Source organism: Gouania willdenowi, chromosome 21 (assembly GCF_900634775.1).
Source record: "Gouania willdenowi chromosome 21, fGouWil2.1, whole genome shotgun sequence".
NCBI lineage: Eukaryota > Metazoa > Chordata > Actinopteri > Blenniiformes > Gobiesocidae > Gouania > Gouania willdenowi.
Genome location: NC_041064.1, coordinates 29529235 through 29543387, shown reverse-complemented (window position 1 = coordinate 29543387; position 14153 = coordinate 29529235). Strand labels below are relative to the sequence as shown.

The window sequence follows — 14153 nt, the reverse complement described above, 5'->3', positions numbered from 1 at the left end:
GCAAAGGCAAAAAACCTTTCCCTCTTTGAACGTGGTCAGATTTTTTTTGCTGTATAAGCATGACCTCTCGCAACGCACCGTTGCTGCTGATGTTGGACACCGTAAGACAGTCATTTTGAACTTCTTCAAAGATCCTGAGGGTTATGGAACAAAAGTCACGTGGTAGACGCAAAAAAAATTCACTGGCCATAAGCCGGAGGATTTGATTGGCTGTCCGTCAAGACACAGGACAATCCTCGACCCACATAAAGGTTGTTACTGGTGCCAACTGTAGTCCAATAACCATCAGACATCTGCAAGAGACAAGCTTTATAAAACTAAGGCCTCGTCTCCTTCAATGTCACAGAATTGCCCGTTAGAAGTTTGCACAAGAGAACCAAACATGGGATATTGAAAGGTGGAAGAAAGTTTTATTTTCTGATGTTACTGGCATGAAGAGGAGATCCTACTTGAGATGTTTTCTACGTGGTACAGTGGAGGGAGAGCCATCATGATCTGGGGTGCTTTTTTCTTAAATGGAACAATGGAGCTTCAGGTTGTGCACGGGCATCAAACTGTGGCTGGCTATGTGAGATGTTGCAGAAGGTGTCCCTCATGACTGGAGGCTCTCATCTGTGTAGTATTGACTGGGTTTTCAACAGGACAGTGACGCAGTTTACGATTCCGCCTAACAAAGGACTTCTTCCAGAGGAAAAACATCACCTTTTTTGGACTATCCAGCGTGTTTTGCTGATCTCAATCTAATTGAGAACATTTGGGGATAGATGGCAAAGGAAGTTTATGAAAATGGACATCAGTTCAAGACAGTGGATGCCCTCTGTCATCTCCACCACTTGGAGCAATGTTCCCACTAGCCTCCTGGAAACACTGGCATCAAGCACACCCAAAAAAATTTTGGAGGTGATTAACAAGAATGGTACAGCTACTCATTACTGAGTCCTAAAAGCAATCACATACAACTTGCTGACCCCTCCCTTTTATGTCCTAAAACGTGGGTTTCAACGATTTGATAGCACTGGAGGAGCAAGCCAAAAAACATGGCCGGATAATTGTTGTCTTCTGCATATTATACAACTTTGCAAAAATGCCAGAGCATAATGTCATGGAGGTGGAGGAGGAGGAGGAGGAGGAGGATCTACCACACTTGTCACATGTGGGACAACCTAATGCAGCAGGACTGCAAACACTGGCCGATCTCTAGTCTCACAGCAATTTCTCATGAGCAAAAATTTGAGGTATGTATTTTTTTGTTTTTCATACATTAAACAGAAAATGCATATTTTGTGGCCTATTGTTTACTGTCTGCAGAGGAAGTACCACTGCTCAACACATTAACCAAACAAATACAAACTGAACATTAACAGCCACCTAACAAAAAATCTGTGTAAAATGTGTGTGAAGGATAATGAAAAAAATAAGTTTAGCCTGTCACACTATGTCGTTCTTTTGGTCAAACTTGTATTTTTAGTCTTGTATATTTAGTCAAAGTATCTGTTCTCATTCTATTGGATCTAAGTGCTGCATTTGACACTGTAGATCATACAATTTTGTTGCACAGATTGCAAACGTGGGTTGGACTAAATGGAAAAGTAATGCAATGTTTTAAGTCCTACTTGGAGGAGCAAAGTTATTGTGTAAGCATTGGAAACTTTGAATCTGAGAGATTACAAATGTCCTGTGGGGTTCCTTAGGGCTCTGTTCTTGCACCCCTTATGTTTAGCCTTTATATGCTTCCTTTAGGACAAATTGTACAGTATTGCAAGGTTGATTATCATAGCTACGCAGATGACACAGCTATATCTATCACTGAACCCAGATGACTATGGTCCCATAGAGGTTCTGTGTGACTGCTTAGAAAAAGTAAACTGCTTGATGAGTGAAAACGTCCTTCAACTCAATCATGGCAAGATGGAGGTGATTGTCTTTGGTAACAAGGAAAAGAGGACTGCTGTCAGCAATTATCTTGAGTCTCGATCTTTAAAAGCTAAAGACCAAGTCAAAAACCTTGGTGTTCTGATTGACTCAGATCTTACATTCAGCAGTCAGATCAAATCTATCACAAAAACATCTTCTACCACCTAAAGAACATCTCCAGTGTGAAAGGTTCAATGACTCAGAAAGATCAGGAGAAACTGGTCCATGCTTTTATCTCCAGCAGACTGGACTATTGTAATGATCTTCTGACAGGAATCCCCCAAAAGAGCATCAAACAGCTACAGCTGGTTCAGAACGCTGCAGCACGGGTCTTAACCAGAACAAAGAGGTCAGAACACATTACTCCAGTTTTAAAGTCTTTACACTGGCTCCCAGTCAGCCTCAGAATAGACTTTAAAGATCTGCTGCTGGTGTATAAATCTGTGAATGGGTTTGGTCCAGAATACATCAGTGACATGTTAGTCAGGTATGAACCCAGCAGGTCTCTCACATCTATGGACACAGGTTAGATAGTGGAGACCAGAGCTCACAGTAAACATGGTGATGCTGTGTTTAGTTGTTATGCTGCAAAGAAGTGGAACAAACTGCCAGCAGAACTGAAGTCAGCGTCACATGTGAACATTTTTAAATTTAAGTTAAAGGTACTCTTTTTCTGTACTGCGTATGATTGAGAGGGAGATTTTTGGTTGATGATTGATGATTTGGTTGATGATAGTAAATGTTTTTATTGATGACTTAAAATGTTTTTTGCTGCTGATTTTAATGTTGTTATTGATTTTAAGCTGTTAAATGTTTTCTGTTGCACTTTTTTATCATGTAAAGAACATTGAGTGGCCTTGTGTATGAAATGCGCTATACAAATAAATTTGCCTTGCTTGTTACCGGTGCTTTCCTTTTTCTTAGGTTGAGTTCTGAGCCTGTAGCCATGCACTTTTCTCCTGCGCTTGTTCCTTCCTCACTTTGTCCTGGATGCACAGATGAGGGTCTAGGGTTCAGACTAAAGTCAACCACTTTTTACGAAACCACTGATGACTAGTATCAGAAACAGTGCTGGTGTGCACAGAGATGACACAAGAGCTAAAGACGGCTTTGTTTGTTGCTGCAGCAACTCAAGATCAACTTCACCAATATGATGGTTTCTGGCCTCTGCTAAAGGTGCCTGTTTTGGGCGGATTTGAGGAACGCGATGGGGATGGACGACTTCTGATGCTTGTTCATTAAGGGCTCTATTCTCCCATGCGCATAAGTCCAAAAAGCTGCGCAGTGGTGCTCTTTTTGGCTGCGCGCTATTCTCCCCCTGTATTTAAGTCAGTTGCTGCGTGCCTTCATCACAGTTACACACTGTGGGTGTTCCAATTCAAATCTGGCTTTACGTGCATTCTCCGGTGTGCATAAATACTTTTCCTCTTACGCACTTCTAACCCTGGAATAAGTGCAGCGCCCCGATAAGGCGAAACAATATATTGCACTAGAAATATGGACTTAGTTACATTTGAAGCCACATGGACTCATGCATCGCGCAGCAGCAGCTGAGTGATCACAGCTGCTGCTAATTAATTAATTGATTAATTAGTTAAAACTCTGACAGACGCAAACTTCTGTCCATGTTGGTCACAGGGATTCAACTATTTTCATACTATAAAGTCTCAGTTTGATCCTCTACAGAGTGAAACAAGGTGTCATATGTGGATGAGGATGGACCACAAACTGTTCCCTCACATATTTTAATGAGGCTCAGCTCAGGTCGCTTCAAACAATTTATATTTAAAACTGCGTATTGGAAGCCAATAGTTCTGTTTCACTGCAAACATCCCTCTGTATTAAAGCAGGACGCTCTGCGGCCGCGTTATTTCCTCATATCTCCAGTGCATCAAACTCGGTCACGCTTTACAGCGATGATGATGATCAAGGAGAGAGATTTTAAGTGTGAATCATTTTCACAGATTTCAACGAAATTTACAAGCCTTGGGAAAACTCCATGTTCCGTGATTTCTAGACAGCCCAAAAATATGACATCACCGCCTCCTTTCCTTCAGCCCGCCTTCATTCACACATACACACTTTTTGGCTCCTTATGCGCTGTGGGCGTGTCAGCAGCCTGGTCTGGAGAATACACGTTAGAAGAGAAGCGCGTAACTGCAGGTGCGTAAAAAAGCGCTTAAGTCCAGATGGGAGAATAGAGCCCTAAAAGAACAACAGATGTTTGTGCAAGAAAAAAAATCGTCAAGGCAACTTGTGGCCCTCATTTTGTAAATAACATTACATTTTTAGGTCCATTCTAGTAACAGCACTTCCATTTACATTTATCTGATAGCCTACATAAATTGAGGTAAAAGAAAGGAGTGTTTGTGCTGGACCTTTGTTTGCTGTTTCTGCCTTAAGGGTGTCATATCTTTGGAGACCAGTTATCCGGTTCCATGGATTTTTTAAAAACAGTTTGTCTTCCTCCACTTATATTCTCAGTTTCGTGGCTTCAAATTTCATTTTGCGCTATGAGCTTCTATATTCTCCATGTTGAACACATAACGCGCAAAATCCTCATTTAAATAGGGCTGTATGTGCGTGCAGAGATTTGTGCCGCAAATCATTAGTAAATCACCTACAACAGGTGAAGAACTAGCGCATGTAAAGTATTTGCCTGCACACTTAGTGAATCTGGCCATGAAAAGAACTGATCTTTATCAATATTTAAGCTTGATTGCAGAGATTTCTATGTTATTTATTTATTCTTTCATTTTTTACTAGCATCTAAAATCTCTAATATAAGCACTCTGATACATAATTTAATTTGTTTTAATTAGATTCATTGAGTTTATTTTTCAGGTTTTTGAATATTCTTATTTTTTAAGATAAAAATTTAAGCTATTGGTTTATAATGAACGAGTCTTCTCATACCGTTCCAGTCAACTATTTTTCTCTGTCTGAGAGATCAAACCTTTTCCAACATCCATCCATGCATCCATCCATTTTCTTCCGCTTTATCCGGGGCCGGGTCGCAGAGGCAGCAGTCTCAGCAGAGATGCCCAGACGTCCGGATTGACGCACACCTCCTGCAGCTGTTCTGGGGGAACCCCGAGGCAACACCAGGCCAGCTCAGAGACATAGTCCCTCCAGCATGTCCTGGGCCTTCCACGAGGCCTCTTCCAATAGGACATGCCTGAAACACCTCCCGAGGGAAGCGACCAGGAGGCATCCGAAACAGATGCCCGAGCCACCTCAGCTGGCTCCTTCCGACGTTAAGGAGCGGCGACTCTACTCCGAGCTCCTCCCAGGTGACTGAGCTTCTCAGATCCGATTATTCTCAGAAATTGAGAGCTTTGCCCATTGACTCAGCTCCCTCTTCACCACAACAGCCCAATACAGTGACTGCATCACTGCTGATGGAGGTGGGAGTTGAAAACCCCACTGACAGAGGGATCCACCAGACATTCCCAACAGACCCTCACAACACGTTTGGGACTGCCAGGTCTGGCCAGCTTCCTCCCCTGCCAGCGGATCTGGCTCACCACCAGGTGGTGATCAGTTGGCAGCTCACCCAAGTGTCCGAGACACGCGGCCGGAAATCAGATGATACAACTACAAAGTCGATCATCAACCTCCGGCCTAGAGTGTCCTGGTGCCACGTGCACTTATGGACACCCTTGTGCTTGAACATGGTGTTCGTTATGGACAAACTGTAACTAGCACAGAAGTCTAATTACATAACACCACTCGGGTTCAGATCGGGGAGGCCGTTCTTCCCAATCACCCCTGTTCAGGTCTCACTGTCATGGCTCACGTGGGCGTTGAAGGCCCCCAGTAGAATAATGGATTCCCCAGTCGGGACACCATCAAGTACCCTTCCCAGGGACTCCAAGAAGGCCGGGTACTCGGCACCGATGTTGGGCCCGTAGGCCGAAACAATGGTGAGAGACCTGTCCCCAACACAAAGGCGTAGGGATGCGACGCGACCCTCTCGTTCACTGGAGTGAACTCCAACGTGGCGGCTGAGCTGGGGGGCAATAAGCAAGCCCACCCCAGCCTGCCGCCTTTCCCTGCTGGCAACACCAGAGAAGTGGAGCGTCCAGCCTCTCTCCAGGAGTTGGGATCTGGAGCCCAAGCTGTGCGTGGAGGTGAGCCCGACTATATCTAGCCGGTACCTCTCAACCTCCCACACAAGCTCAGGCTCCCTTCCCCCCAGCGAGGTGATGTTCCACGTTCCAACAGCCAATAGCTGTGGACGCAGACTGGGCCGTCGAGGCACCCCCCTCGACCGCCACCCGGTCCTCTCTGCACCCAACACCTACGGATCCCTCTGCGGGTGGTGGGTCCACCGGAGGGCGGGCCCACGTCGTCCTTTCAGGCTAAGCCCGGCATAAGGGTCTTCTGAACTGCGCTTAGTCTGACCCGTCACCTAGGACCTGTTTTCCATGGAAGACCCTACCAGGGGCATGATGCCCCAGACAACATAGCTCCGAGGATCATTCGGGCACTCAAACAACCCTACCGCGTTAAGGTGGCATTTCCAACATTCCACACTAAATATTAGGTAATAAAAGCATGTATGATTCATGCTGATATTGTATTGGATCAATATCGGTATCGATCAATACCCTAGGCTGCAATATTGGTATCATACTGTATTGGAAGTGTAAAAAGTTACAATAGGAAAACAAAATGACCAAATCTTCAGCAGGTCGGACACAATTTGCAATGTCTGATTTAAGTTATAATCTGTTATATCATATCATACTGCCTGTACGAGCTTTTACCAGCAAGTTAGGTAAGTTTCCATTGGTCGCAGCGCGTGTTGATGTTTCGCAACAAACGTGTATTGAAGACACAGGTGGTCTGTTCCTGTGAGATGAAGTGTGTGTATAGGAATGAATGTATAGTCATTCTGTCAATAAACAATCAATGATCACTAACATGTTGTGAGACTATAGTGTACTCTTATTACTTCTCGGTTTTACTGCTCATTTGTGTGAATTCTTCAAGTTTTTGCCTCTAGGACTCAATTCGTTCCTGTTTAATGGTAAGTTGTGATTGTAGTAGGGTGTCTTTCCTAACACTTAATCAACTGTGTCTGTAGCTTTTAACGGTCTAATCTAAATAAGTGGTTTCTGATAACTGAATCTTCCTGGTGAATGAATTTTCCCTCTTAGTGCTGAAGTGACGTGTGATGTGTAGTGTTTGTTACTGATTTATGATGCTAGCATGTGTACATGTGAAAACAGTAGAAAATGTGCCTGCTGTAGCAGCACTGACTGCGTAAATGTGCTGTGTCCACAGGTCAAGTCTGTCATCAACCTGTTGTTTGCTGCCTACACAGGAGACGTGTCCGCACTGAGGAGGTGAGCAGCTTATCTACAAACATGCTGCATGTCACCTTGTCCACCACTGTTCATTTTCGACTAAATATTTTTGTCTACATTTTTTGACAATAAATAGACCATGACCAATTCTGAAAATTTGTGACCGAAGCCGAATAAAATATAAACGTTTGGCCAAATACTGAATACTGAAAATTGAATGTGGTTGTTGTTTTTCACTATTTTTTCAATAGTGCATGAATAGCCTAGAATACATTTTTAGACATAATGTTAAATGTTTATTGAATATTCTGACTTTTTTTTAAAATATTCCAGTAGCCTTAGCTTTTCAAAAAAAACCACAACAAAGTTTTTCATTTATATCAGGTCTTCAAACAAAACAAAATATGCATTCCAAAAAAAACTAAAGTGCATTAAAGTGGATAAACCCACAACAAATTATTATTGTTTTTTTGGCACAAGTCTGCTTAGCCACAGTAGATATGCTAATAATATGAAAGGAAGGCTCAAGTAATAAGTGTGTGCTTGTAACATCATACACTTATACAGGTATACAGAACAGTTTTATCAATAACAGTGCTTCAGCTTCAAAATGTCCCAATGTGCTCCATAACACTAAACTGGTGATCATCCAAAGCCATGAACTCCAATTACTTTCTTTTTTTCAGTTTGCGTTGGCACTGTCCTTTGCAAACTATTTCGTCTTTTCAAAGACGTCGGCCACGGACGGAGTGGGCGTGCTGGGACAAGATGCTTTCCTTTTAGCTGCAGATGCCGTCTCTCTCGTATTCAGCATGCTGCTCAGGGTGTCTGGCTTTTAAATGACAAATTAAAGCAGTAGTGCTAAAGGTCTTTGCAGAGGAACCCCCTCTAGATAGTTTGGTTGAACACTCGTAGCAAACTGCAATTCTTTTCTCGTTCTCCAACACTTTAAAGGGGACATATGCTATTTTTCATCCATCTCCATTTGTTCTAAGAAACCCAAAAACATAGTATTTGAGGTTTATTTCCCCAAACCTGTTTGTTTTCTGGAATTTTAGCCCTCTGAAAAGTCACATTTCTGACCAATTCTGAAACCGGGCTGTGTGAGTGTGCATGTCTACGCAGACTCCACATATGACTCCACACAACAGTTGATCACTAGTAACTTTCTTTTGCTATTCACACTCTTGTTATTGTTATCAGCCAAAATAAACTGCACATTACAGTAAAACACATGGCTATTTAAGCGGTTATTGCGATTTTGTTTCATGAAGTGTGTGCGCCGTGCAGCAACAGCAGCTTCAACAGCAAAAGCAGCTGTTTCAGCGCCGTCAAACACTTACCGGAGCTGCTACATTGTTTTATTGTCATCATTTCATGTAGAGATTACAGGAATAGTCCATTCAAGGTGATAGTTCACTCTTTTGTGCAGCCGCAGCGGTCGCATTGTGTCACAAACACCGGGTTGCCAGATTCTTGGTTCGTGTTTGGGCTGTTTTTATTGGAACAGGCGGGTTCTAAGATGATTTGATCTGGCAACACTTTAACTTGTGATGTCACAAATGTAGAAAGTTTGAAACTGAGCAATTTTCTTTGTGTTATAAGACTTACACTGACCACAAACAAACGACTGAGCGGTTTTATTTCATTTTTTGTGTGCTGGCGGACACCCAAGTTACCTCATATGTGATCAAAAAAACTGCAAAAGTAGATTTTTCATAATATGTCCCCTTTAAAATATCTCCACACCACCGACATTGCACGTTGTTTGATTGCGTCATTGCATCACACGCTGCTATTCGGCCTTAATTTTAACTCACTTCACCGAAGGCTGAATGTGGCTTTTTTTGTAATATTCGGCCGGACATATTTGGTTATCTAATATTCGGTGCGTCCCTAAATGAAATCCAATCTGAACTTGTGTGATCATGTGGTCTCACACTACCTTCCAATATCAGGTTGATCAATTGTAATAATAATGATAATCTTTAAAATTATTCTGTATATTTTAGTCAGCTATATCTGTATCAGATTTAGTCAATCTTAATGTCATTTAATGCCATTCACTAAAACTAGACTATAACGGAAATAGTCCTGATGACAAAATCTTGACTAAAACTACGACTGAAACTAAATCAAAATGTATGTTAAGGCTTCTTTTATTCAGACAACTTTTTTCAGGAAATTTACTTTGATCTGCCAACTGTCAGTCTTCCTTAAAGGCGTCTGCTGATCACTTTGATGTCATTATGAGTTCTTTCATCAAAAGCGAACTGATTTTTTCCTGAACATTTTTCTGAATAAATGAGACCTTAGCATATTATTTCAAAATAAGACTAAATTAACTTGCTGAAATTAAATAAAAATTTGCAGTCAAAATTAACACTGTTGTCGACTATTATCTAAAAGCATTATATTGTGCTCCTGATACAGTGTGATGGATTCAAGATTCAAGATTCAAAGTGTTTATTGTCATGTGCACAGTAAAGATGAAATTTCTATTTTGCTCACCACACTGGATGACAGAAAAAAACAGACAAAGAAAACAAATAAAGAGAAAAGCACAGTAACAATAATTATAATAATTTAAAAAGTAATAACAATAAATATGTACAAGGTAGAAAAGATAGAAAAGACCAATATAAATATAAAGTGTGCATTGTGCATAGTGTAACCTCAGTTACAGTTTCATCCATCCAGATGTCACACAGTAAAATGCACACACAGCACAATTTATGGCAAATAGCTCACTTCATAAACTTGTTATTGGAAAATATGCTTTTCAACTATTCACCCTACTATTGCATGAAAGAGAATGTAACCAGAGGTACAGATACCCTGAAGGGACATAAACTATTTTGTCCTGCTCGCATACAAAGCCCAGATTTAAGATATGAACATGTTCTTTTTCAACAATGTCTATATCTTCTGGCAGCAATAGAACCATTTGGTCATTGACTATGGCTGTGTTTGAAATGGCATACTCATTACTATGCACTACAACCTCAATGAGTATATAATCTCTGCTATACACTATAAGTATGGTTAGGATGATGACCAATGATGACCGTTCCCACTGAAGTATACTTCCAAGTTTCCAAAGATGCTTTTCAAACCTACAATGACAAAAACCTGAATCACACTGAGACTAAATATCTCTGTTGATTCTCCACCTTTGAAAGTTGTGAAAGCAAGTAGAATATCAACATGTGGTTATTTGATCCAAAAACTCGCAGAAACACATTTCATGCCGACATTTCGGAGATTTCGGGAAACCCTTCATTGAGCTACTGACTAAACTTCTGGGTAACTTCAAAATAAGAGCCCTATTTACAAAAATGTTAAAAAATAAATAAATAAAAAAAGCTAAAAGATGACAAGAAGAGATGCTTTTGTTTTGAAAAGGAGATGTTTGACATTTAGCTTGAAGCCGGTCCTAGAACCATTTTACATTCCTCTTGTAGTACATCATGGGTAGGTTGAGTATGACTAGTGTGGCCACAGTGCATACTTCCCGATTTAGTATACATCTGTGTATATTTCGCATACTCAATCTTTCCATACTATGTGAATGCACTACATACTCTTTTTAACATCAGAGTTAGGCTGTGTTCAAAATGTCATACTAACGTACTACTTATACTATGTCTCCTGCATTTTGAGAAAAACTTGCATCACCCCCTCGTGGTATCGCCATATTTAAAAATATCTATCATAAAATATTCTGTCACAATATCTTATCACATGATATATTGTCCCATCCTTAATGATAATACTCCTGATTCTTAAGGGTGGGGAAAAAAATGACATATTGCGATTTTTTAGGTGCCGATTTAAAAATATTTTTTTTATTGTATTTTTCACATTTTCATGGACGTGTGTTTTCTGCCGCTGGAGACACCGTCACTTCTGAGCAGAGCAGCCTAACTACTGAGCATGTTGACCAGCTGCTGTTTCTACATAAAAACATTGACATTCCCAAGCACTAGCTTGATGAACATTAACAGTATCAGTTGACCAACTTCAAAAAGTTCCGTACGAATTTGTTGTTTTGTACATGTTTAGTTTACGTCCTTTCTAAAGGAGGTTTTATTTCATTATTTATTTCAGTTGAAATAATAATACATCAGTGAATGACTGAATGTGATGTGCATTGTTCTTGGACCTGTGGAGTGTAGGATTCAACTAATGTTTGGATGAGGAAAAAAAATTGTGTTAATCGTCACTGTAGAATTGCAATACTTGTAAAATCAGAATTGTAATTTAAATTGAATCGCCACCCAAGAATCGGGATTAAAATTGAATCATGAAAAATGCTATCGTCCTAGCCCTACTGATGATGGTAGGGCGACCGTGGCTCAGGTGGTAGTGGGTCGTCTTCTGATCGAGAGGTTGGGGGTTCGGTCCCAGTACCTGACTATGTGTCGAAGTGTCCTTGGGCAAGACACTGAACCCTAAGTTGCTCCCAGTGGTCGACTAGCGCCTTGCATGGCAGTCCTGTCCCACTGGTGTGTGAATGTGAGAGTGATTGGGTGAATGAGCTGATGTGTAAAGCGCTTTGAGACTGCTTCAGTGTGGTGATAAAGCGCTATATAAAATCAAGTCCATTTACCATTCATGTTTATTTTTACCCAATGTGTGTGTGTGTAGGTTTGCACTGTCATCCATAGACATGGAGCAAAGGGACTATGACTCTCGAACTGCTCTCCATGTGGCAGCTGCTGAAGGTAAAGTCTTATAGGAGTTCCTACCTGAGCTTTTGTAGCTCTTGATCTCATTTACAGTCCTAGCTCTCCATGGAAGCAGACATTCATCTAGCTGCTGCTGCTCTGCTTGTAGGACACACAGAGGTGGTGCGCTTTCTACTGGAAGCCTGTAAGGTGAACCCAGAACCCAGAGACAGGTGAGTACAGACACCTTTAAAGTTAAACTGACTGCAGAGGGAGAGCTGTCCTCCTCACTGTGTTTTCCTGTGTAGATGGGGGAGCACCCCAATTGACGAAGCGGTCCAGTTTGGCCACAATGATGTCGTTAGCATTTTGCAAAACCACCTGGAGAAAAATAGCACATCTGATGGATCTGACACCAAAACACAGCCATGAAAAGAACGTGGACAGAAGACGCTTTGGTGTGTGTCCGAGCTCAAGGAGCTGAAACATGGATTAGTTTTTAGTGTGTGCTCCTAATGTGTGTGTGTGTGTGTGTGTGTGTGTGTGTGCGCGCTACTTATTGCTGTGTAAACGTATCCACTATGGTGTATCTGCAGTGTTAACAGGATATTTCTCATGTAGTCCATTTCTGCACCGCGTTGTTTTCTCCTGGATTGACTATGTACCTCCTCATTATGTGTGTGTGTTTGTGCCAGGGTTGGGATCAATTATAATTGTAATCGATAATTAATTGCAATTAAGGCATAATTATAATTGTAATAGAAAAACACTGCGGCTGTTATCATAATTGAATTGTAACTGACTTCAGAAAATGTACTTTGTAATTGTAATTGACGTGGAAATCCTATAAAAACTATTGATTATAATTTGAGAACCATGTTACATTTCTATGGCTTACACATATGTAGTTAGTTAACAATCATTAAAATATGTTTCATATCAAGTTAACCTGTCACTTTTTTAATATAATTTTACCATTTAAAAAAAAAAAAAAAAATCATTTAGGGTTATATTGACAGAAAAAAGGCTCAGACGCCCACACCAAAAATATTAAAATCTATATTTTCATGGATAAGGTAACATAACCAGGTAACCAAGAGATGAAAAACAAATTATATGATAGATAATATTTTTTAGCGTATTTTACAGCTGATTTACGACGTGGGACAAACAATAATGTATACTTTATTCATCGCCGTAGTGAAATGCTTTCTCTACATTTTCCCCGAGCGGCAGCAGTGGGCTGCCATTGCAGGTGTATCGTTGCACTTGGATTGGGATTAAGGGACTTGCTCAACATCCCACAGTGTTGGTCTGGGTGAGATTCGAACCGGCGACCCTCTGATTACAAGCCTGCTTCCTTAACCACTAGATGACCACTCCTCATTTATCACTTATCATAAGAGATGCTAACAGAACGCTAACACAAAAGGAAGGTTATGTTTTATGGGCTTATTTATGAAAGGCTCAGTAATTGTGATTGATTATAACTGAAATTTAGTAATTGAGAAAGTAATTGTAATTGACTTTCAGGAGAAAAATAATAATTTTAATTGGAAAAATGCCAGTCACTGTAATCATAATTGAGTAGTAATTGAACATGGATAATTGTACTTTTAAAATGTAATTGACTCCAACCCTGTTTTGTGTGTGCGTGCGTGCGCGCGCTTTGTCCTCAGACGTTTCCTGACACCTTTGAACTCTGGGGCTGGTTTTCTGTACTGATCTGATGTCAATGTAGGGTTGTATTTTGAATGTATTCACATGCAATAGAAACAGACTGTGTTGTATTCCATATTGATGTACATGAAAGCATAAATAGTAATATTTGTGTGTGTGTGTGCACACTTGCATTATTAGAATGTTAGTATATAACTTGAATGATTCCAACGGGCTGAGCATTCACATAAAAAGTCATTGTCTTTTTGAGAGTTTTCATCAGTCTTTCCAATATTAGAAATAGTGATGAATTATAAATATAAAATCATCAGATTTACAATCAGACGTAATGGTCTATGTGTATTTCACAGTCTTCTTATAGAATTGTGGGACAGTGATACTTAACATGCTCGGATGGTTTTGCTGCATTTTTCAACGTTACGTTATGAACATCATTGGGTTTGTTTTGCAGCACATTGAACCTTAAACTATGCTGTATTTTAGAATAAGCGAAAATGTAAGATTCTACACATTTGACTTGTGTGTATGGTATGTGTCATTCTAAACAGTGAATTGTAAATGGTCTGTTTTTATG

The 14153-nt window shown here is 40.6% G+C and overlaps 1 protein-coding gene across 3 annotated transcripts in view; it reads left to right on the top strand.

Moving 5' to 3' along the window:
- glsb (glutaminase b) overlaps positions 1-12889 on the top strand; it is a 57161-nt gene extending 44272 nt beyond the window's left edge. For all 3 annotated transcript variants that reach the window (XM_028435911.1, XM_028435914.1, XM_028435915.1), the window contains 4 exons: positions 7207-7268; positions 11880-11956; positions 12069-12132; positions 12208-12889. In XM_028435911.1, coding sequence (XP_028291712.1) covers positions 7207-7268; positions 11880-11956; positions 12069-12132; positions 12208-12331 — 327 coding nt within the window. In that variant the 3' untranslated portion in view covers positions 12332-12889. The remainder of the gene's footprint in view (positions 1-7206; positions 7269-11879; positions 11957-12068; positions 12133-12207) is intronic.
- The last annotated feature ends 1264 nt before the right edge of the window (positions 12890-14153 follow it).